Genomic DNA, 25,580 nt, shown 5'->3' on the forward strand with positions numbered 1-25,580 from the left:
ATACTGTAATAAAGTAGTAGAAAACAAGAACAAGAAACATTTCTAGAACATGTAAAACTCAAAGTTGCTTTTGTTTGCACGGTTAAGAAAGGATGCTGGTCCTCTGGCCATTGTGTTCGGTCATATTAAAAAGAACAAAAGGCATAGCCATAAACACAGTTAATAGGACTGGAGGGGACAGGCTCTGTTAGCTCCGGTTAGCGCTTTAGCATCGAGCTAGCGGAGCTTCTGTCATTCAAACAACTCGGCCATGTAGTTTAATATAACACCCAATTTATTTATTTGTCCCATAAATACAGTTAATAGGATGGGAGGGGACAGGCTCTGTTAGCCCCGGTTAGCGTGATGCTAAAGAGCAGCTCTACTGGAGCATGCTGCCTCAGCAGGTACAAAGCAATCGGTTTGATGTTCGCCGGATATTCAGTTTTGAATTACCACGCAATCGGATTCATCAACACAATTGCACTACATTACATGTGTAGTATGTTGAGGACAGTTTAGGACACCGTATCGACAAAAATCACAAAGACATGTGAAAGGAAGGGTTACAGACTACTTTTTGACCATAACAAAGTAACATGAACCGTACTAGTACACTCAAATAACAATATTGTATTTTGTTCAAATGGCAGTGTATCTAAGCCACAAGGTGAGAATTGACGGTCTACACGATTCAGTGTTTCTTTCACATCTGTATTGTAGGGTTTACTTTTTCTGCCCTCCCTGTGAACTTGTCGTTTGCATGAGCATCATGGGTAGTCTGCGAGCGTCTCTTCACATTCAATTCTTTAGTAAAGGTAACACTCTTTGCAAATTAGGCAAACAACAATTGTTTCTGCTTTCAGTGAAGAATTATTATAATTTCCATAGCTCTTTGAAGCGACGGTCCTTGTGATCAACCTTTCTCTTTTCCATGCCGACTCAGTGGCAGGACAAAAACAAACATGCTCTAATCGCTTTCAAAAGACAGACGCTGATTGGTTGAATACAACCAGCCAAGACATGGAACTGTGTTGTGTTGGCTTCTGGACCTTGATGGTCCAGATGTTTTTCTTGGAGCAGACTCTAATGATAATAATTAGGTTACTACTTCTGACTGGGAACAACATCAGTATCAGTAAGCAATTGTGCAAAAAAAACATATATTATGTAGAATATTAAGGTATTTGCAAAATAAGGAGGTATCTTCAATATTGAAAATACTTAAGTACCATATATAAGGAGACGTTTAGCATAAGTTGGAAAAAATACATAAATCAACATCCATTAAAATGTACTTTTGTATTTATTTTTATTCTGATAGGCCCGTGCAACAACAGAACAGTCCTCTGAAGCGAGAGGACCACTTCTTCTTCTTCCTCTGCTTCTTCTTCTCCTCGGGTTTAGGAGCAACTGGTTCCGTGCTCTCCAGAGGAACCTTCCAGGTCACTCTTTTTCTTTTCACGCCATCGGGGGGCATGAAAAAGGGGGGTCCCTCTACCAGACGGACCTCAAGCAGAGGACAGATGTGTGCTTTCCTCTTGTGATCCTCTTGTTCCTCCCTGACCTCTGTGGAGGACAGGGAGGAGGTCCTCTCTATGGAGTCCTCTTCCCTGGGTGTAGTCACCGATTTGAAGGTGCTGCCTAGTGGGAAGGGCTGACGGAGAGACCTGTGGATGGCCAACGCTGCCTCAGCGACACCATTGGCGATGGAGGCCAGGAGAGCTGGGTCTCTCCGAGCCAGCAGTTCCTTCACACAGGAGAGAAAGAAGACATTCTTTTATTTTGGGTCACAAAAAATGCCCAGCTAAAAACCTGCTTCACAGCCTTATAGTAGTACTCACTACATTACTACCAGTCAACCAATAAGAAAGGCAAAGTATACTTCAAGCAACTTCTGTTACATTTTTCATGAACAGAAATGTGCATGAAGAACAAACACAATTGCAAAATGCCAAGGACAAATGCAAGGAGAGGATGAATGTCCACCTGTGTGGCTGATTTAAACGTCCCCAAAATGCTGCTCTGGAGCTGCAGCACCGGCCGCCTGGTGCTGCACAGTGGAAGTGGAGAGCAGGTATCCACAGCCACCCCCGGGGTGTTGTTCAGGGTATGATGGGTGACTGTGGTCAACTGGAGAAGGGTGATAGTTAATAACCACATCAATAGAGGAACCTCATGCAATTACATGGTTCTTCACGGAAATATAATATGATAGGACCGGGAATAATCATCTTAAAACTTGCTGATGTTGTACGTTGTGAGAAAACATGCAGGACAATCTAGAGTTGTCACATTAGATGATCATCCTCTTAAAAACATTTAGCTCAGGTTAGATTAGATAGGTCCTTTATTCATCTTACATGGACCAACAGCTCCTGGAGGTCCTGTGGACTCAGCGGTTGGTCACCAGAACCGTCCACAGGGTGCAGTGTGAGCACCAGCTGAACCAGGAGAACCTCCACCAGGTCAGAGCTGATGGTGAAGTGTGGAGGGAGAGGGCGGAGGGCAGCCACCACCTGATTCAGAGGCAATTAGAAAGGATTATTTCAACACTATTTACTATTAAATGATAATGATAATAACAGTATATAATGTATAAATAAATAAAGACCTGTCCCTCTTGATGAGTAGACTCCTCATCTGGAAGCAGCTGGGCCGTGACGAGAGCCACTAGGTGCAGCAGGTGGTGTTGGAGGAGCAGGGAGGAGAATGCACCTGCTTCCCTCAGAACACACCTCGGGCCCAGGGTCTGCTCCAGTCTGTCCAGCACACGCTGAGATACCTAGAAAGGACATTTACATTTGGTTTAGCGAGGTTTAGTAGGCGCTTTTATTGAGAATTACAAGTAAGGCTGGAAACGATCCAACCATACAATCTCAATTGGAGTAGCTACAACAGAGAGGTCTTAGGAATGAAAAGTCAAAGTTGTGGAGTACACAAATGACAGTAGATAGACAACCATTCAAAGTTCTTTCTCAATTACAAAACAGGTGATGGAAACTTTGCAAAAAATAAAGTTATTTTAAATTGATAGAACAGATATGAAAGGTCTCCTTCCGTGTTGGCTACCTGGTTGACAGCAGTGGACTGGAGGAGAGTGTTGGCCTCCTGTTTCTCCTCCGTCACCTGGACCCACGGGAAGGAGCAGAGCAGCTCCTTCAGGTCCAGGAGGAGACACTGGGCCTTCAGCGAGATCCCGGTCCGGAGGGCTCGCGGCTCCAGCTGACAATGGGGGAGAGGGCAAATCCAACTTTATTTACAATGCGCTTTTTTAGCAAAAACTGCAACATCGAGTGATAGACACAGGAGACAAAACAACAAGAATAAGGAATGAGTTGGGACACGGACACGAGATGGAAGCTGATGTTTACCTGGAGGAGCAGCTGGCACAGCATAAGCTTCAGTGAGACGCTTTGGATGATCACCAGGAAAGGAAGGGACTCGAACCATTCCTCGTCGGTGTCATGCAGGGTCGAACCAGGGCCGGAGTCCAGGGACCCGGGGTGCATGTTCAACAAGGAACACACTCCAGCAACAACACAACCGTGAAAGTCAAAGGTTAGGGTTTAGATCAGGTCTGCTGGAGGTCACCACAAACTAAACCATATAGGAACATATAAATGAAGGCTAAAGAGATGGACTGTAGCCTACACTTCTCCTTCCCCTGTATTTAGAAACAAACATTGTGTCTAAAGAGGGATTGTTTTTTAACAACACTATTTGAAAAAGTGTTGGTAAAAAGCTTTGTTTTGGTCATTTCATCTTAGCCCTCATGTCCCCACCACTTTTCAACACAAAGTGAGGCCCTTGCTAACCCATTCACCAGAGTGACGGCTCAGCTTCTCCTGAAACCGTGAGAAGAGGGTCCTCTCTGTGGAGTCCTCTTCCCTGGGTGAAGTCCCACATGGGGAGGTGGTGCCCAGAGGGAAGGCCCCACGGAGAGACCTGTGGAGGGTCAATGCTGCCTCATTGAAGCCATGGGCGATGGAGACCAGGAGAGCTGGGTCTTTCAGAGCCAGCAGGTCCTTCACACAAGAGAGAAAGAGGACATTATTTTAGTTTGGGTCATAAAAAGTGCACTTCAAGAAACAGACTCCATAGCCTTATGTCATAGTAGTACTCACTACATTACTACCAGTGTCATTTAATCCAAGTAAACCAAGCATAAGAAAGCAAGAAGATTGGGATTTCAAAGGTTGTTATAAACTGAAATGTGAGTGTACCACTGTTGGTTTTTCAGAAGCACCACTTGTCCCTCAAAATAAAAACACACACTCCATCAACGTAATAACACTCCCACGGTACTGTCCAATGAAAACAAGCGCATATGGACATTGGCCAAGGACTACGGCAAGGGAAAATCTGAATGTTCACCTGTGCGGCTGATCCAAACCTCCTCAACAGGCTTCTCTGGAGCTGCAGCACCTGCTGGACCCACGGGAAGGAGCAGAGGAGCCCCTTCAGGGCCAGGAGGAGGTACAGGGCCTTCAGCCAGAGCCCGGGCTGGAGGGCTCGCGGCTGTGGCTGACAATGGGAGAGGGCAAATCAAATGTATACTTTTATCCTGGAAATAGCAACATGAAGAGCTTGACAAAAGCAACCAGACAACACAAATACGTAATGAGTTGGGATAAAACGTTCAAGTTTTCACGTACATTATGTTTTCATATACATTCTTTGTTTATACATATGTAAATTAAAGGTCCCATTTTCATTAGCATGAGTTCATAACAGTGTCATCAAAAATCATGATAAACGCTTTTGGACACAAGATGGAAGCTGATGTTTACCGGCGAAGGCAGGGTGTCGGCCAGGGACTCGACCCGTTGTACATCTGTGCTGTGCGGGGTGGAACCTGAGCCGGAGCCCAGAGGCCCGGGGTCCATGTTCACCAACAAGGAACAAACTCGAGCAACAACACCTACACAACCGTGAAGGTCAAAGGTTGTGGTTTAGATCAGGTCTGCTGGAGGTCAACACAAACTAAACAATATAGTAACATATAAATGAAGGCTATAGAGATGAACTGTAGCCTACACTTCTCCATCTCCTGTATGTTGCAACAGAAATTGTGTTTAAACAGGTTTTTATTACAGACACTCTTGTGGAAAATGCCTCATTCTATAGGTTGTCAAATGTGTTTTTGTTTGTGGAAATGTAACATTGAAACAAACAAGAACTCTTACCTGGCACAGATGGTATGATGGATAAAGTTGAAAGGCAAAGTAAAGCAGTAGTAAACACTCGATCAATAACAAACGCTGACAATGGGGCAGTGGATGTCTGAACGGCAAGGAGTCGGCAAGCAACTGACCCCAGGATCCCTCAGAGCCAGTGACCTCACACCAAAGATTCTATAAGCTCTCTCTATGCATTGTGACATCATAGAAACCAAAGAGTTAAGGTTTTGGACTCCCGATTGGTCATATGTTTGATTGACAGGTGCCTGTATTAAATTGAACTACCAAGTAATATTCAAAAGCTTTTGTTTAATTGGCCGCTGTAAGAAATGGCCTAGCTCTTTAGTCTAATAATTAGTATTGAGAGACTAAAAATGACCCAAAGTGGAGCCTAAGTTGATTCAGTTCATATGTATTTGATCGTGGACCATAGTTCATAGTCCTCATCTCTTCCTGTAGAGCACAGTGACGTGAACATCACTGATGTTCATCACAAATACAAAACGTTCATGTTTTCACATACATTCTGTTTTTATATACATTGTTTGTTTTTATATGTATACATTAAAGGTCCCTACACTTGATCCCTACATTTGATTTTCATGAGCAAAAGTTAAAAACAGTGTTATAAAAATCATGACCAAGTGAGGAGAGGGTCTGTTAGGAACATATTTTAGTCACAATGTACAAAGAGCAGAGACCCCCTATATGGGTCAGCCAGGAGCCAGTCCATTTGAAAAGCAGGACCAGGTTCTGCTCAAGCTGTTGACCGTATGGTGGGTTCAGGTGTCCACTGCATTTGAACTGGGACGGACTGCTATAAATAATTGTAATTATTTACAGAAGTAATATTGTGTTTTACAGTTTTAATTCATTGTAGTTACAGAGACGTATTCTGAAAACAATTCAATTTGACATTAGAACAATGGTATAAAAAGGGTTTGTCTATTAATGTCACTGAGCTAATCAAACACATTTGGAAAGTAGTTTTTAATTGATCAGCATATGCTTACAAAAAAATATATATACTGCAAGAAACTGTTTAAATTCTTTGTTAGCGAGTAGGAACACACAATCGGTTCCAGTATAATCCAGTTTTAAAGAGGGGTTGTGATTGGATGATATAGTGGAGCGGAAATAATCTATTATTGATTATTTTGAAAGTGCCAGTAAATCTCAACTGGGAAAACATTTGTTGATTTGCTTTTCTTATTAACATTATATACTTGTACTTTTATTTTCAATACTCAAGTATCCAAATATCAGATACTTGGAGACTTTTACTCAGTAGTATTCTATTGGGTGGCTTTTACTTTTACCAGGGTCATTTTCTGGGAAGATATCTGTACTTTTAAGTATGGCTATTAGAATATATGTGTGTGTACTGTGCACGCTCGCACACATGTGTGTCAAAGAGTGTGTCAAAGAGTGTGTCTGTCTGCCATTAAGTATAAGATATACATATACATCTATAAACATACACAAGAGAACGAAGATTTTGGCAAACATCGTTTTTATTTTATTTACAAGATTTGGGAGTTGGGCCCAGGTGAATTGAAAGAAAGTATGTACGTCCAACATCTGATGGAACCCAACCAAGTCCACATCGATCTGACATCACGCAGGAGTGAAACCATGTTTGACGTATATACTTTGTCTGTACAATGGTGCCGTAATACATTCAATTGTTCTTTTTTTTGTGTGTGTTTTTTTCTATGCTATTTTTCCGCCCCACTCTGGAACTGGGCAGCCACTCTTGAAAGGAGTCCTTTGAACCTGACGTTCAGCCACTTGAACCTAGGGCTGAGGCCCTTCCCCTCAGCCTGCTGTGTGGGTTGGTCCCCTCTTGGGTCGGTGATCTCTTCCCCTTCCTCCTCAGTCTCGATGACAAGCTGGTGACTGGTCATCAGGTTCAGGGGGGCGTCGATGGTGGCCTTGGTTTCGGCCCAGGCCATCTTGCGTCCAAAGGGGTTCCAGCATGAAGGGCGGCCCAAAGGCTTCTCCTTCTCCTCATCCAGCCGGGCGGTGGGTGCTGGTTCCACCCTCTGCCTTCTGAGTCCCCTCACCCAGACCCTCAGGGTCCCCATGACCTGGGCCAGGTCCTTTCTGGGCGGCTACAACCTATAGCGGGAGTTGTTTTGTACTTTGACTTTTGTGTATAAATACTACTACGACGACGGCGACTACTACTACTTAAGACAGAGAGATCTGAGATCTGGTTAATTTCCCCGCACATCAGGCTTGAGGGAAGCCCAGGTTGATCGTCCGCTGAACTCCTATATATATATATATATATATATATATAACTGAGTTAATAACTGAACTGCGGGCGGACGGGATTGTTGTGTTGGATTGTGGGCGGACGGGATTGTTGTGTTGCATTGCGGGCGGACGGGATTGTTGTGTTGGATTGCGGGCGGATGGGATTGTTGACGTGACATTTGTTGCGTGTGCGTGAGAGCGTGAGATATTTATACTTAAAAATCGAAAATAAAAATATATTTAAGAAGCGGATTCAATTTGTGGCGCTCGTTGTTGAATATGTGGCGCTGCGATTTAAATAAATCGCCTATCCAAAGTGAGTAGACAGCTGTCTACTGAAAACATCTTTCTCGTGCCGGAGCAGCCCCTCCGCCGCCCGTCTGTATACGGCATTCCCCGCCGCATGGCAAGGAATGAATAAAGAGTCGGGAGAAAAAAACATTTATTTTGACAGATGTGCCCGAAGTTACTACTTTACAACCTCGTTGATGACCCAGATTTAGAAATACATGTACTTTTAATTCAGCCTTGGGTGAAATCGAAGCGTAGTGTCTGTGTGATTCCACCTTTAATGAATGCATGCCATCCGCGCTCCCGCGGCCAGGACACAATTCTTATAGGGGTAACTACATTCACTGGCTTCCTCCATCTTCTGCGCCACCTTTTAAAATAAATCCCCGTTTCTCGTTTTCCGACGGAAACACGACTATCGTCTCGACTATCGAATATCGACTATCGACTATCGTCTCTCGTAACAGTCCGTTGAGTAGATCAACATAGAGCAGAGACACATTTCTTAACCTGAACTCTCTGTTATTGAGTAGGTCTAGATAGACCAAAGCAATTCTTCCACTTCTGAATGTTAATATCCATTAATGCTGAGGAACATGTTTTAAGACTAACAGAAAACTTGAGAGCAAATGCATTTTTTGAGAGTCCCAGTGACATTTCACCTTTTTAAGGGCCTTTTCATAGGAGCGCCATTGTAAGCCCTGGTAACTAATAAGGCCAAGCAAATGACCTAAGTTGAGTGTTTCATTGTTGTTTAGATGTTCCTCAAATCTACTGCTTAAACAATGCAGAGATGTGGTCGATGTAAACCTGTGTTGTGTGGTTGTTGTGATTAAAGGGTGAGGCTGGAGACTGAATAAACGGACCAAACACAGGAGATGAAGTAAACACATTTATTTATGACCTATATTATTATTTACTCTGGTGGTATCTGATTATTATTATTATTATTAAAATTATATTATTACTATCATGAACATTTTAATTGTTATTATATTATATATACATTATATTATTATTATTATTGAAATTATATTATTACTATAATGAACATTTTAATTGTTATTTTATTATATATACATTAAACACATCTAAACCAGAGCCAAACTAGTTCCACAGGTGATCTTATTTTTATATTGATGTTACTATCAGTGCTATTATATTATATATATATACATGTTATAAATTATACATCATTATCATATTATTATAAATAATAATAATAATGTGACCCTCATTATGATCAGCCTTAGTGTCCACAGAGGGAGGCTGAGGGCCCCTAGAGGGGCTGTAGAGGGGGGCTGAGGGCCCCTAGAGGGGCTGTAGAGGGGGGGTTAGGGCCCCTAGAGGGGCTGTAGAGGGGGGCTGAGGGCCCCTAGAGGGGCTGTAGAGGGGGGGTTAGGGCCCCTAGAGGGGCTGTAGAGGTGGGCTGAGGGGCTGTAGAGGCTCCACCAATCAGACGCTCTCCTGGGCCTCACAGGTCTCAGTCTCTCAGCTCCAGATGGCTCCTGGTTCTGAGCCAGCGACATGGTCTCCTTCGCCTGCTCCACTGGTGGAATAAGACAAGCAGGAGTTAGTCTTTCAGTAAGTTCAGTTAGTAAAAAAGACTTTGACTTTAAAAAGATGCATTGGCTGTTGTAAAGAGTAACTTTTAAAGTATCACCTGAGGACGTAAAACAACATGTAGGCGGTCTTCTCTCTGGTCCTCAGGACAGGCGTCTTCGCAGACGTCACACGGGCGTCGTTGAGGGTGAACCATCCGGTGCTGTCCTCTGCAGCGACGTCACTGATGTAGTGACCTGGGGGACACAAGACATCCATTACCTTACTGTCCCCCAGTGTGGGAGGGGTCTAGTGTCTAACTCATGTGTCAGGTACAGATTTACATTCTTTACTATAAAAGCTTTAGATACCGGTGTCAATGCTCTCCCCGAGGTGAGAGACCATCCCTGACAGACGGTAGGTGCTCTGGTCGCTATGATCCTTCTGTAGGGAAACAGGATTCATTGGTCAGAGAACCTCACCCTAACCCTACTCTGCCTAAACACATGATGAAACAGAAGGCATTTTTACACTACCAAGCAGGTACGGTCGCTGCTTGGCAGATCTTACAATTTCACTGTCTTGCCTGTGTAAAAAGGGGGTTTATTCCCCCTTCGTCAAGGAGCCGGCTTTCTTGGTTCATTAGAGCAGCGGAGACCTCTAGAATAATTTGCGCACGGAGACCTCTAGAATAATTTGCATACTGTTTTTATTTCTTTATTATTCAAGCCACTCGTCGCATGCAAGAATGAGTAGACTACATGTTAGTGTAGGCTACAAACCCGATTAACTATTTACTAGTGCAAAAACTGCAACATATTCTTTATTTTGCCGACCACATGTTTGTTATTCCGACGAAAGCCTCGTAAGGAAAGTTCCTCTGCCACTTTCGTAGATTGCACCATCTTTCCCCGTCTTCGTTAAATGCAACTACATCACCTTCTCCCCCATGATGGTCAGCAGCTCGCAGATCTTACCGTCTCTCCAGTTAGAACTACTCATGTTGATGTCGCTGCGTTGTCTCTGTTGTAGAGACAACGCAGTGACACCTGTCCTGCCCCTGGTACCGCAATGCCATCTAATTGCATCTACATGAAAATGGAACCCCCAATATGTGTAGGGTTCGAGAGGTTACATTGGGGTGCGAAATCAAGACGGTATATAACCTCAGTCAGTGTAAACTCGTGGACCATGCCAGGAAAAAGTTTCAAATAAGGCACATTTGGCAGTGTAAAAACGCTTCAAGCTTCTCTGTTACATCATCACTTGAATCTGTCCATGTTCTGTCCCACTTTGTACTACAGCTCTCCCTTTGCCTCGTCTCACCACATGTCCTTCCTGAAGATCTCTGTCCCTGTCTCCTGCACTGTCAAGACGATCCACTGCTGCTGAGAAACATACCAACAATCCTGTTTTGTACACAACTGACAAACCCAAGCGGTTGGGCTGAGATATAAATCCATCAATCGTTTCTTACCTATGCTTGCACTTGGTTTGGCTCCAGATGCTATCTCCCCGTCTCCATAACTTGCTCTACAACACATTCCATTCATCATGATTAATGAGATATTGAGGATCATAAATGAAACACTAAAATGGTTGTGTGAGGTCCTCTACAAGAGGCATGGGAGCTTATTGCTGGTTTACCAATCTAGATTCATCTGCCTCCGTTTCCATGATGCCCATCACTCCCAACCCTCCCAGTCGGTTTACATGAAGCCCGACACACTGCCAACCCTCCCAGTCTGTTTCCTTATCTCTTACCTCAGTGGGTCTATCCCAGCTGCACCACCCTGCTCTCCAACGAGGGAGGCCAGAGACAGCCATGGAGGAACGCTGACAGCATCGCTCACCTTCCTCAACCGTGCCCCGTCATGGTGGAAGCGCTTCATGTGAAGCAGTAACACTCTGTGGACACACACACGGTTCATCGTCAGATGGCTGCACGCACACACGCGCCCGTACGTATGAAAAGGCTGCTTCAAGGCAACATTGGAGACAACAGACTCAAGTTCGTGGCTCACCTTGGCAGAGTGAGGAAATGCCGAACCACTGTTGCCTGGCATCCAGAGCACTGCCGGCAGGTGCACTCCAACTCTGAAGGCTGAGGAAAAGTTCCATGTGAGTATCAGTGGACCAGAGTAATCTAACGTACCAACACAACGGTGTACTGACTTTGAAGTAGAGTTGGAGGCCGGCTGTCATTGACGGGTGGAGGTCCAAGGACAAGTGGTTCTGCTCCTCCTCCTGGAAGACCTTGTCACCGCAGCTTTTAAGACGGGCAGAGAACAGAAAATAACCATTAGAACCATTAGAACACAGCAGACCAGATCATGATGCCAAAAGTATTAGCGTGACAGTGATTGACTCTGATTCCCATCATTGAATGATGGAGGTACTATAGTAGTACTATGTGACAACAATAATACATTCAATGTAGTCGAGCATTACCTGGAGCAGGTGCGGACACACTGCAGTCTGAACTCAAAGTTCCGGACGGGGCAGATGTAGCTGGGTGACATGGAGGTCTCCTGCAGGGTCTCACCTTCCATCTTCATCTTCATGAAGAGGAGGAGCAGGAACTCATGAGCATCCTGTCAGAAACCACAATTTCAGTTGACGTGATGTGTTTACTTCTCAACAAGTGCATTAGCCAAGAGATAAGGAGTTATCAGCTGTACCTGCTCAGAGTAATGCTCATACTCCTCGTTGAACTCTGCCAGACTGCTCTTGATGGACCACAGGAGTCTGCGCTTGCCTCTGTAGGAGCCCTCACCCTGCCGGGATTTATAGAGCTCCCCCAAGTACCTGTAGAACCGCATACGAAGACCAAGTGCATTTAATATACTTAATATTGTACAGTGGAGCATTCAATTTGTCAGTAAATCGTCCAAGCTGTACTGTAGTGTGTGAGGGTTGAGGGTCTGGTGTGAGGGCTAAGGGTCTGGTTCTTCTCTAGTGTGGGGGCTAAGGTTCTGGTTCTCTAGTGTAGGGGCTAAGGGTCTGGTTATTCTCTAGTGTGAGGGCTAAGGGTCTGGTTCTTCTCTAGTGTGGGGGCTAAGGGTCTGGTTCTTCTCTAGTGTGGGGGCTAAGGGTCTGGTTCTTCTCTAGTGTGAGGGCTAAGGGTCTGGTTCTTCTCTAGTTATGAGGGCAGAGTGAGGGTCTGGTTCTCTACTGGACCTCAGCAGCTTCAGCGTAGTTCTTCTCCGGGGGCTCCAGAGGTCCTCCTGCCCTGTGATGTCACTGCAGAAGCAGGGCAGGCTGTAGAGACACTGCAGGGCCGCGTTCAGGAAGCAGCTGTTTCCAATGTTGGGCAACCTGGAGAAAACACATCCACATCATTAGTCAATGTGCCAGCCTGTAGTATATAGTAGGGAATATTAGGTTTTAAAGAAGAGACAACCAATGTGCTGGAAACCAGAACACTTTAAACTATGGACTATAAGGGGGTGAAGGCATTAGCGGCACCAATCAGAGGCTGCTTGTATTCATGTTTATTCTCTAAAAAAGCAGCTTCAGAGATGTCCTTCCTGTCTCTCACCCTCGGGCCTCCTGGCGTTGCTGGGTCTTGCTCCTACCAGAGAAGGACCGCAGCAGGCTGCTCTCGGCCCTCTGAGGCTGACTGCACCACACAGGGACGAGGGGAACAGAGAGGGAAACACAGCCATGAGGATTTCTATTTGAAATCCAAGCCTGTGCTGATGGATCTTCTTGATGCGATCAACAAACAACATTATTCAGCTAAAGGGAAGATGGGAGCTGATGTTTTAAAGGACAAATAAAAAGGCAGGAATGCAAATTGAAAAGTTACAATCATGGATTAGTCATTTTTGGCATCATTGCACTGGCGGTGAACTTAATGCTACTTGTTACCTACCGTTGATTCAGCAGTACATCCTCATCAGGCAGGGTGGTGTCCTCTGAGGTCCCTGAGCTGCTCTGCTCACCGACATCCGATGACCTTCCTGGTGGGGAGGAGACATCAGTGCTGCTGGGGACGATGACATCTGGAAGACCCAGGATTCCTGTTGGAGAGGGAGAGGAGGGGAGGGAGGGAGAAGGAGGCACAGTTATTGGGGAGATACCAGAGGACAGAAGAACAGGGAACAGAACAGGGAAGGATCTGGCAGTGGATACAGGAGAAGATGGGGACGAGAAGAGAGGGGCGGCGTGATAAGAAACAGGGAGGGATGTAGTGGGGGAGACACAGGAAGAGGGGAGACATGTAGTGGGGGAGACACAGGAAGAGGGGAGGGATGTAGTGGGGGAGACACAGGAAGAGGGGAGGGATGTAGTGGGGGAGACACAGGAAGAGGGGAGGGATGTAGTGGGGGAGACACATGAAGAGGGGAGGGATGTAGTGGGGGAGACACAGGAAGAGGGGAGGGATGTAGTGGGGGAGACACAGGAAGAGGGGAGGGATGTAGTGGGGGAGACACAGGAAGAGGGGAGGGATGTAGTGGGGGAGACACAGGAAGAGGGGAGGGATGTAGTGGGGGAGACACAGGAAGAGGGGAGGGATGTAGTGGGGGAGACACATGAAGAGGGGAGGGATGTAGTGGGGGAGACACAGGAAGAGGGGAGGGATGTAGTGGGGGAGACACAGGAAGAGGGGAGGGATGTAGTGGGGGAGACACATGAAGAGGGGAGGGATGTAGTGGGGGAGACACAGGAAGAGGGGAGGGATGTAGTGGGGGAGACACGAGAAGAGGGGAGGGATGTAGTGGGGGAGACACGAGAAGAGGGGAGGGATGGGAAAGTGGTGAAAAAAGAAGGTTCCTTCTGTGGCAGCGATACAAACACAGAAGGGGCTGGGTGGTGGTCAGGTGCTCCTCCATCTTCCTCCATGGCAGGCTGTTTGAGGAAAGGGGCGTCAGAATTATTTATAATGTTACAATATTTTGATGATGGGGAAAATAATTATGATTGATTAAAAAATCAACAAATAACAGAAAACACAAATAGTAAATACACATAATTATACATACAATTATACATAACTATCTGCAAAAATGGGTGGCTGTTGCCACCACTACCATTCAAAAGTTTGAATATATATATATATATATATATGTATATATATATATTCAACCTTTTGAACCACTTTTGAATATATATATATATACTGTTTATATTCAAACTTTTGAAAATAACAATTTGCAAACATGGGTGGCTGTTCAAACTTTTGAACGGTAGTTCAAAAGTTGGTAACAGGCTGGTGGCTGTTGCCACCACTACCGTTCGAAAGTTTGAATATATATATATATTCAAGCTTTCGAACGGTAGTGGTATATTCAAACTTTTGAACGGTAGTGGTGGCAACAGCCACCCATGTTTGCAAATAGCTATGTAGGCCTATAATATATTCAAACGTTTGAAAAAAAAAATATATATAGTGTAGTAAACGGTAGTGTGTGTGTATATATATATATACACTACCGTTTAAAAGTTTGGGGTAACTTAGAAAGGGTCAATGCAGCCTGCGGCCATCAGAACGCTCAGGTCGCTAACACGTGTTCAAAGAAAAACAATTAAGAAGCTGGCGGCCAAATGTGTTTTAAAAATATATATATTCAAATAAGGTTTAAGTGTTGGCTTACCTATCGGGATTATTACATAAATGCATGACCAATAATTATATTGTTTACGTTTCATAATTTGATTAAAGGTTTCCATCGCAACCTCAAGGAAAGATTGCAAGGTGTAACATTCAAGAGTTATTAAGATTTTATTTTACCTGTCTGGAGCAACAGCCACCCATGTTTGCTTTCCTCTTCGACACGTATAGTCAAGTAGATATAATGATCAACCCAAGAATAATTAGCAACCAAGACAACTTTGTGCAGTGTGTGTGTGTGTGTGTCCGCGTGGTGTCTCGGTTGAATGAGGCAGTGATGCTGTCGTCAAGGAGACCAGGGACCTCAGAACCTCTCAGAACAAGCCTTATATGGTATTGTGATGCATGTCCACATCACCGTCTCATCCCGTCACATTTAGCATTTAAAATAAATCGAAAGGGATGGATGCTAGCCTATCGATAGGCCTATGCTTCATATTGCATTATTATCGCTAACCAGTGTGCGAAATAAGGGTTATATATATATATAAAATGTGTATTTTATTGTCACTAATGGTAATTTAAATGTGTTTAAGCTCACCATGTCCAGTATTCAGAATTTTAAACATTTATTCACAAATATGTTCTATTTTTTGCCAAGCGGAGCCAGCCAGTCCTGTGCGCGTATGCAAATTTGCCATGTGCACCAAACATGTGTCGTTGCTAGTTTGCACCGGCGCAAAGCTGATTTTCCCTCGCAGCAACCAGGCACCTCTACACTTGCGCCTGGAGAGGCGAAAAGCGTTCCGGCGCAAATGATACTTGGTGCTATTTTAGTGATCTAAAAAATGCGCCAATGCAATTGCGCCACTGACCGAAAAATACCTGGTCTATAGCGGATAGCGCAGTTGTTGTTGCTATTTTGACGTGCCATGGCAGGTCGGAACTACAACATAGCCTACGCTTACACACGTAGGCTATACACAGCACAAACATGCAAACTATTAACCTGATTTAAATATTATGATGTCAAAGATTATTCATACGTATGAAACTAACGGCAATACATTAACAAACGATGTTTGTATACGTATTGCCGCATATCATTAAATAGACCCACAGTTGCGGCCATCGAGGACCGCGTCCGCATATCATATGTTTTAAGTTGTCTTTGCCGCAATTTACATGACGAATCAGTGTTTCTGAAGTTGGAGAAGAAAACGCTATGTGTTAATGTGTTAATCCATGTGTTAATTAGGCCTATTATTTGGCCATAAACTGAGCCATTTGAAGTTTGAAATTCATGTGGTCATGCATCTGTCTCAGCGGAGACTGCAAACGCGCTGTCAAAATATCAACTCGCGCTGGCGCTGGCTCTTAAAGGGGATGGGAGATGCCACTCTCATTGGTTTATTGCATGTTACGCCCAAAACACACCTACGGGTTTCAGCCCAACCCATTTTAGATTTGCGCCGGGCGCAAAGCTAATTTATCTCGCCGTCATAATAGCAACAGTTTTATATTGATAAGTAAGGTGTACAGAGCCCATTTTTGCCATACTTGTAGCTTGAATACCTTTCTTGTATGAGAACCTTTATCCTTTCTTTTATCTGTTGCTGGTTGGTCACAATCGTATGATAAACCTAGAGGCAGACTGAGTGAATAGAAGGCACGACGGTTCAACAGTTCACCTGTTCTACCCGTTATCCCGGCTAGTCCATTCTGTGTTTACAGCGGCGGCGTCTCTCCGGTGAAGAAATCACTAGCGCGTCTCCACGCTCTTCTCTCGACGCTGTAGCGCCCTCTGCTGGAGACACCTTTGAGTAGTGTCGCGCCGAAGACATACATTGATAGATAGATTGATTGATTACATTTATGATTATTTATTATATCAATAACACAAAGCACTAAAAATCAATGAACGAAAACGATTTTCAAATTATTTCATAAATAAGAAAAATAAAATAAAAAGCATTGCATATTCAATTGATACAGGAGTAGGAAGGAAGAAGTATAAAACTTAACTAATCCTACCCCTTTTCCTCAGCTCAATAATAATATTTATTAAATTAACTTCCTGTGTTCCTTATGTTATAATCTCTCTATATATACAATCTATCTATATATTCAAATTACTGTAGGCCTACTATAGTTAAATTGATATATCTATACAACCCATACATAAATACAATTTTATATACTATATATTTTTTTGATTTTTTAATCTATAGAGTTTGGTACAGTATGTACAATATTTTTTTGTTTTTTTGGTTCTTACAATACAAAGTTATTATTGCTGCTATTACCACAACATTAATATACATATTTGTTGTTTATTGTACTCATCCACCAATTATTGTACGCCTATGTGACCTATATGCTTACAAAAGCCAAAAAATTAAAACCACTATACACACACTACACTTGAATTAAATATTTTATTGAGGATCTCCCAGGTGCAATGCACACACTTTTAATACTGTACATAAATAAAGCTGAATGAACATTCCTTAAATGTGACATTGTGAAAGAAGAATATGGTTCAGATTCTGGACACATTGGGTATAGGCCTTCCTATATTAGGATTCCTCCATATTAGGATTAGGATTCCTCCATGATTCCATTATTGGTTTCTCTTCTCCTGAAATGAAAAGAAGAGAAATCCAATTGTAAGAGTGAAGTTTAGGGCTTGCTATTTCTATGAGGTGCCTCAAAGTATTGGACTTCAGGAGAGGCCAGAGCCTTTATCTCCCGGAGGCAGGCCAGAGTGTTTTGTCTTGGTACAAAAACACTCAGGTCTGGCTTTGTGCTGACTGATAACAGCGACATCATCACTGGTGACATCCAACCAGCCGAGGATGTGGGGCAGTGATGGTGTCTGCGGGTTTGAATCTGCCGAATGAAGACTGCTGGCTATCCGGGGGGGGGCGGGGGGATCTGAGTAATTTCAGATCAAATAAGGTGTACTTTAATCCCAGTATGGAAGTTAGGGGGTCCCAGCAGCAGAGCACACCGGACAGTAATAGGAATTGAAAGAAGATTTGTATTTATATGATGAGCTGTATGTTAAACATCTATATTTAACGGACGTTTGGACATTGAGGGAGACCTTTACTGAGACGTTATGGACTGTGACATGTCTCATCCGGACCCTCCAAACCCCCCCCCCCCAGACCCTCAGAGCACCTCACCCGGTGCTTCTCCTCCTCCTTGTCCTTCCTCCTGAGCTCCGCGTCGATCACGTCGAAGAACTCGGCCTCTGCGCGGGCGATCATCTCCTCAGGGCTCTCCTCGCCGTCCCCCTCCTGGGTCGTGGCGGCGCCAGCGTCCTCATCCTTGCTCTGCTCCGAGCGGCTGCGCTCCTTCAGGCGCATCTCTCTCTGCCGCGCCTCCAGGATCTTCTCCCGCTTGGTTTCCCGCTCAAACATCTGGAAGAAAGGCAAAGGCAATTGGTCCCCCCAACCAAGGCCTCTCCCCCTGTCCTGGGACTCGCACCGCGGGATCTGCTCATTGTTAAATAACTTAACTTGTAAAGGCTGGTTACACTGAGCTAGGTACAGCTTCGAAAGATAGATTTGTCCTAAAAATCAACCCCAAAAATACAACTTAGTTTCGTCCTTAAAAACAGCAAATAAATAAAAGGCAACATTTTGTTTGTCACCTAATATTTTTACAGCCTGAGGCTTTTGCTCATCACAAAATGATCTGTAAATTCACAAATTCACCGTAGGTCTCTGAAGCCTCCACAACATGAATCCAACATTTTTTTTGCAGAGACATAATCGTCGGATAACACAGGTGTCACTCACGCTAATGACGAGTCTGCTACTTTTAAGCACCAGGGCACGGGTCAGTAGACGCACATGCACTAGTTGAATGCCCGTCCCCAGGATCATTAAAAGAGCAGCCTCATCATTAATGTCAGGGATAACTCTGTTTCTCCTACTGCTAAAAGCCTCTATGGATGACAGACACACAACACAGCCAAACACCAGAGCTGGTGATCAGAGGAGTCTTACGGCCGCCACCAGGCTCTTCTCGTTCCTCTGCAGGGTGCACAGCCCGGGGGAGATCTCCAGCAGAGTGGTGTTGCCCAGCTGGGAGCCGCAGGACAGGAAGCGGCCGTTCTCCTGCATTTGGAGGCTGTAGAGGGCCTCGTCACACACCTGACACGGACACAAGATAAATGAAGTGATGTGTTACAGTAAAAGTTCAGCCAGTTCCTCCCTTCAGGGTAACAAGACACACCTGACCTGCCGGGTTACATGAGGTCTGATAGCAGAGGTTCTCAGTTCAACACCTTTGGTTGTCAACTAAGAACATTGTCAGTTGTGTAGGTGTGTATATATACACCAGTTTTCAACCGAGAAAAAGTGAGGGTACCATAGGTTGTATATTTGAAAAAAGCATATATAAAGAAATGTATTTATATACTATAAAAAATTTGAATTATGGCTTGTTATTATTTTAAAATAGTGTTGCTTTGTGCATTCCATGATTTGTTTTTCATTGTAGTTTTGCTGCAGTAATTATTGTGTATAGGGGCACTCAATAGAGTGGAGACGGGATCACTGATATAAAACGTTGTGAGTTTTTGTTTTGATTTGGGTCCATATTCCTTTTGGTGGAGAGGATGAGAAGGTGCTCACTTTGAGGCTGAGCGTGGGGTCGTTCTGCTTGAACAGGATGTCCCACAGGTCCAACGTCCCGTCCATCTTGATGCTGGCGAACACGGAGGGTCTGACGGGGCTCCAGCAGGCGTCCGTCAAGTAGGACATCTGGTACCTGCAAAAAACAACCAAGACTATAAGAAACCCACCACCACACTCCCAACCCCCCTCTCCCCCCTCCTCATGTGTGCGTGTGTGTGTGTGTGTGTGTGTGTGTGTGTGTGTGTGCGTGTGTGTGTACTGCTGGATTGTGGATTGTGGACAATTATTTGAGAGCCATCATAAATGGAATAACATTATATTAGATGAAACATAGATAAAGATAAACCTTGAGTGAGTATCTTTAGGAAAAGAGGGGAACTGTAGTCAGCTAACACTGGTTGACAAGACAATGTCACACCTGTTTTACCTTATGCATCTGAATAAACGTACATTGGGTAATTTATTTGATTGTTTCAGCGTATGCTTGCCATATAAATGAGTCTTGTTAAAATGGCCGCCTACTTTGTGGACATGATGGAGGCGTCCTTGATGTCCTCGGACCAGATGCGTGCCGTCCAGTCCCCCACGGTGAGGAAGTTCTTGGGGAAGAAGGGGTTTCTCTGCAGGGCGTAAATGGGCCCCTGGTGGCCGCTGTAGGTGCTGACGATCTTCTCCGCGGGGGTCTTTGCCTTGCGGTTACAGGAGACCACCAGCCCCTGTTCCGTTCCTACCATGAACTTAGTCGGCTGGGGAAATCAATGAAACAAATATATTGAACAATTTAGAACGTACTTCATTGATCCCAGATGCGATTGACATGAAATATATGGACAATTTGAAAATATGGCAAACTTGGAAAATGTTGCAAATGATAACATTTCCACAATATTACGTCTCAACCTCTTCACTTGGATTGTGGTTAGAGGGGCTCACCATGGTGGACTCAAACTCCAGGGATATGGCCCCCAGGGCGTTATCCAGGTTGCCCTCCTTGTTGGGGTCCAGGATCAGCCTCTCGGTGGGCTCACTTATCTTACGGGTGTCCCACCAGAGCACCTGGAGAGCAGGATACAGAAAGGACTCCAGGAGCTCAGATACCTGAAACCTATTTACAGCCACCGGCAGCCTGCTCGGTGTAATGAATAGTTCACTTTGAAGAAGAAAAACACAAGGTCAACTATGCTTGCTATACTGTTCCCTGTGATCTACTTGTGATGCATCTTCTGTGTCATGAGACCTGACAACACCAGGAGCTGAGCCATGGAGATAATACAAAAAACAATACAAAAAAATCGAAAGTATTGTATTAATTTAGGTATTAGTTTTCATGTGACTGGCAAGGATTCAGCCTCAAATCTGAGATGTGTGTTTTCCCCTCGTATTTGTGCTACTTTTGGCCTTGCATCTTTCCATTGTAAACTCTTGACCTTCCCCTCCACATTGTAACATAACGCGGTCCACTGACCAGCGGCGGGCCGGTGAAAGTGCAGCCTGACCTTTTGCAACATATCAGACTTCGCTGCCCGAATGAAAGACTTAAGGGGCCTTTTTTTGTGCCACACCGTGTCCCCATTGTGTCCTCCTCCCTCCATTTGAGGAAGGGATTAGGTGACGGCGAGACATTTTGTAGAGGCGCCGGTGAAGGCTTGGCTTACCTGGCCATCGGTCGAGGCGGAGAACACGTCGGTTCCGGTCTTCGACGGCAGCCAGATGATCTTGTACGCGGGGTCTCGGTGGCTGTGTTCTATCCTGGACGTGTCCACCGGCTGGCTGCCCTTGCGAGTGTCCCAGTAGGCTGCGAAAGAGTCCAACACACACACACACACAATTTGAAAAAGGAGAATGTTTATTGTGAAGATATTCAACTTGAAGTTATTCACGCTACAGCGACAACAGTTTTGTCCTTCTTGGTTTTGTCCTGCTGGGAGTGCACCGAATACTGGTTCAGTTGTATGATAAATACTGAAGGTCAGGCTTTCAAAGCCCATAAAAGACACCTTTTGTCAGTGAAGAAAATAAGCACTTATCAATGGATTTCCTTACAAGAGAAATAGCTGCAACCATTTCCCGTCAAATTATTCTCTCGCTGAATCCGAGACAGCATGTAGTTCCAGTGCAGCACATGATGCTCAGCACATGGGCTCACCGATCTGTCCATTGTAGCAGCCCCCTGCCAGGATATGAGAGTCTGTGGGGATGTACTCCAGACAGACCAACGGGGACACGGGTTTGATGCTCATCTCCGGCTTGTTTGGGTTCTCTAAAAAAAAAGGAAAAAATAAACCGAAGGGCTCCATTGACTTCTGAAATTCTGTCCTCGCAACGGATCAATTTGGAAGGAGAAACAGCCCAGTCTTTAAAGATTATTACTATTTAGAATTTTGCAGAAGCATCCAAACCGACTTCAAGTGAATTCACATACATGCCATTAGGGATGCCTTCAGGTTGGTGGAAGGGGAAGTTAAACCCGTGGTGACAATGTTTTAAAAGAAGGCAAGCATCTTTACCATACACTGTTAGCAGCAGGGAAATGCCCCCCACCAGTACCAACCATGACCTGTCGGAGCACCTACCAATGTCCCAGATGTAGGAGTCGAAGCTCATGTCTTTGGTGGCCTTCTGGAAGTCCAGGCAGGAGTAGGCCACGGCCAGCTTCCTGCAGCCGCCTGGTTGCCATGACATACTGGTTACTGTGCGCTTCACTTTGTTAGGGTCCCTTAAAGACAGAAGGACAGAAGTTTAAAGAGACTATACTCATATCTAATATACTCATATAAATTTACATATCACAGTGTTAAATGGTGATGTGATGAAATCATTTCTCTGTAATATGAAGGATAACAATATATATAATTATCGGCAATAAACTAACAAACACGAATGTTTGTGGCTGTAGCCCGGGTGGTTGGTAGATGTGTGGGTGTTGGGTGCTGGGTGGTGGGAGCACCTAAAGAGGTTGATGGTCTTGGCTGAGGGACACTCCTGCATGTCCTCCACCAAGTCCTGGTCCTCGAAGTACTCCTCATAGATGTCAATGGCGTTGTTCTGTTTGATACAGTGCTCCATAAGCTGCAGTGAGTACAGAGGAAGAGACTGAAGCGCTATCGACAGCATGAATCACTCTCTATTTCCTACACACCGACATGCTTCTACCGACAAAAACATCCACCCACACAGATACCCACCCACACATGCACATAACGTAACCATGTGCATGACAGTTCATACACAGGCACGTAACATATGCATGTGCATGTTCATACACACACATTGACACACTCACACACACATTTTTTTTGTTTTTGTTTTTGTGCCTATTACACAAACACAATTGAAGGCCTTAGGGCTGACAGACTTGCTATAAAGTATCCATAACTATGGCTGCCATCTTGATATAGATGTCTTTGACTGCAGGCTTATCATGGATCGTTTGTTAAAGCAACATTGTTGGAGCCATTTTACTTTATTTAGTTACTTAGTTACTTTATTTAGTTAGACTAATTTTGCATGAGGAATGCCTTCATCTGTTGTTGACAAGTGGTAGTGATAAAAGCCTTATAATCAGGTCAGTAATTGCATGCAGGTGTGCAACTTTATTTTTTCTAACTAAATAAAGTCAACTGGCTCCAAAGCTAACATAAAGAAGCTAACATTTTTCCCTTGAGAATAACCATACCTCAATGAATTAAGGATCAAATGCTTCATTCTGGAATTAATTAATGATGGAAACATGGATCATCAAACCCATGAACAGAATGAGGACTCAAACAAACATGGGTCCAAAAGCGAGTCACGTACACTGCCCAGCTGGAGAATGGTGTTGCAGTAGTGCTCATCTTTCTCCACTTTCTTCCTGAAGCGAATGGTCTGCTCCATCTCGTGGGGGTAGATGTCTTTGGGCCACCCCCCCTCCACATGGTTTATCCCACAGGACACAGACTCATAGCGGTCCGTGTTCACCTGGAAAGGTCACAGTAGAATAGAGTAGAGTGGAACAACAACACGATTTGTCTAGAGCCCATAGCCTAGACTATTATCTCATAATGGATGTATGGTCTGTCATTCTCAAACATGAATAAATACTGTTTTCAGTACTTCAGTACTTTGTCAGTACAATGCTTATAGCAATACGGTTTTAGAAATAGGATGTATTCGTTTTGTATTCATTTATATTGGTATGCATTCAGACAATGTTGTCTGCTCATTTTTACCATATTTAAATTCATTAAAGGTAAGGCCTGTCTACCTCATGCTCGGACATGTCTTGGGAGCACTGCAGCGGGACATCACAGGGGTCCCGGTCCAGGAAGGGGTCCCCCAGGGCGGGGTCAGGACAGATGTCAACGCGGAGCTCGGCGGGCCGGTCAGAGAAGTTACATGGCCGTCCGAAGTCGCTTCGCTTCTTGGTGTAGACATGGACTATCTCCATGTTGTCATCTGATTACATTGAAAGGGTAGTGGGGAGGATGCGTTACTTTCTTTCTGAAATATTTATGAATGTCGTTCATTCTTTAAAAAACAACCAGCAGTTTAATGGAAACGTCTGCATCTTGAACCAGTGTTGCCAGGTTGGGCGGAAAATCGGTCCCAATCTGGCAACACTGTCCTGAACAGCAAATGAATGCGTTCCTGTTGATGGAAACTGTCAGCTGGATTGTCTTCTGCTTGTGGGTTTAAAAACAGCCGCAGTAGCACCCTGTCGCTATGACCGGTTGTAATGCATTATACATATTAACTGTGAGTATTTAACTGACCTGAGTGTCCCCGGGGAAACGGGTGACACCTAAACGTGAAGTCTGCGTTACGCCTTGTAAACTTTCAGATGCGAACAGTGTTGCAGTGAAAGAGTTTTCCCGTATCTTAGCAACACCCTGAGACCACGCCCCAGGGCCTCGCCTGACGTCAGATGGGCCCCATGCGGTTGATGTGTTTTCCAAAGACGCATTGGTCTCTTTAGTTTATTATTTAACGTAGGGGTTTAGTTATACATCTCTCTGTAATAAAAAAAACCCAAAAAAACGGTGCAGAGCAAGCCTCGTGAGAAAAACTGAATGTGATCTCGCGAGATCAGGATGGTCTCGTTACTAGATTATATTACTTATTAGTATGACACATCTAAAAACAAACAAACAAAAAAATCTACTAAAAAGTTTTTTTTATTCAGTTCACAATTATGTACGGACGTCACACATAAAGTTAAGCACCATGGCGGTAGCGACAGTGAAACATGCAATGGGGGGGAAATAACACCTAATCAACTGTATCAAAAAATTAAATAATTACAAAATTCACATGTAAGCTGTTTAATATCCATTTGAAAACAGCAAAGGCCAACAATGTGATAATATTTCTGAATATCTTTTATTTGAGATTGAAGACAAAATAATTAGTTTGGTTAAGTTTCTAAATCTTGGTCATCCTATACCATAGTCTGAGCAACGCAACTTCTAAAGTCATGTTAAACATTTGGCATTATTTAGTGTTAATTTTATGTACGACATTGTATAATCTATTACATCATACAGGGGTTCTCAAAAATGCATTGTGTCCCAAAGCTAGGCCAACGAATAGAACACAATTCTATATTATTACTAAGAGTGACACACTGGGACAAACACAGGTAATTAAAATTAAATTATGTTCATACAACAAAAGGAAAAAGTCCATAGTTGTACTGTCAATGTTATTTACAGAGTGCAGCAAAAAGAAATACACACTCGCGCGCGTGTGTGTGTGTGTGTGTGTGTGTGTGTGTGTGTGTGTGTGTGTGTGTGTGTGTGTGGAAAGATGAGGAAAGACCCCTATTATTGATTATTTTGAAAGTTCCAATGAATCTCAAATGGGAAAACATTTGTTGATTTGCTTTTTTAATTAACATTATTTACTCGTACTTTTACTTTCAATACTTAAGTACAAATAATATCAGATACTTGGAGACTTTTATTCAGTAGTATTCTATTGGGTGGCTTTTACTTTTTACTTTTTACTTTTTTAGGGTCATTTTCTGGGAAGATATCTGTACTTTTAAGTATGGCTATTAGAATATTTGTGTGTGCGCACGCTCGAACATGTGTGTGTCAAAGAGTGTGTGTTAAAGAGTGTGTGTCTGCCATT

General features: G+C 44.0%; 2 protein-coding genes across 2 annotated transcripts; both read right to left on the bottom strand.

The window, feature by feature from the left end:
• Window positions 1-8,486: 8,486 nt before the first annotated feature.
• LOC311365284 (ubiquitin carboxyl-terminal hydrolase 29-like) lies at window positions 8,487-9,662 on the bottom strand (the record flags this gene model as incomplete). The annotated part of the gene is given in 5 exon segments (XM_084484803.1): window positions 8,487-8,567; window positions 9,194-9,239; window positions 9,241-9,264; window positions 9,379-9,514; window positions 9,629-9,662. Coding segments are annotated over 5 exon segments (321 nt in total).
• Window positions 9,663-10,579: 917 nt separating this feature from the next.
• LOC311365285 (dynein axonemal intermediate chain 2-like) lies at window positions 10,580-23,895 on the bottom strand (the record flags this gene model as incomplete). The annotated part of the gene is made up of 18 exons (XM_084484804.1): window positions 10,580-10,645; window positions 11,433-11,526; window positions 11,709-11,851; window positions 11,939-12,065; window positions 12,438-12,575; window positions 12,799-12,879; window positions 13,135-13,282; window positions 17,990-18,242; window positions 18,834-18,980; window positions 19,464-19,599; window positions 19,989-20,212; window positions 20,400-20,522; window positions 21,122-21,261; window positions 21,613-21,726; window positions 22,040-22,182; window positions 22,414-22,535; window positions 23,265-23,426; window positions 23,713-23,895. 18 exons carry the CDS (start codon window positions 23,893-23,895, stop codon window positions 10,580-10,582), a joined length of 2,544 nt encoding a protein of 847 aa, XP_084340930.1.
• Window positions 23,896-25,580: the final 1,685 nt, after the last annotated feature.

Source organism: Micromesistius poutassou (assembly GCF_964030765.1).
Source record: "Micromesistius poutassou genome assembly, chromosome: 20".
In the NCBI taxonomy this organism is placed as follows: Eukaryota; Metazoa; Chordata; class Actinopteri; order Gadiformes; family Gadidae; genus Micromesistius; species Micromesistius poutassou.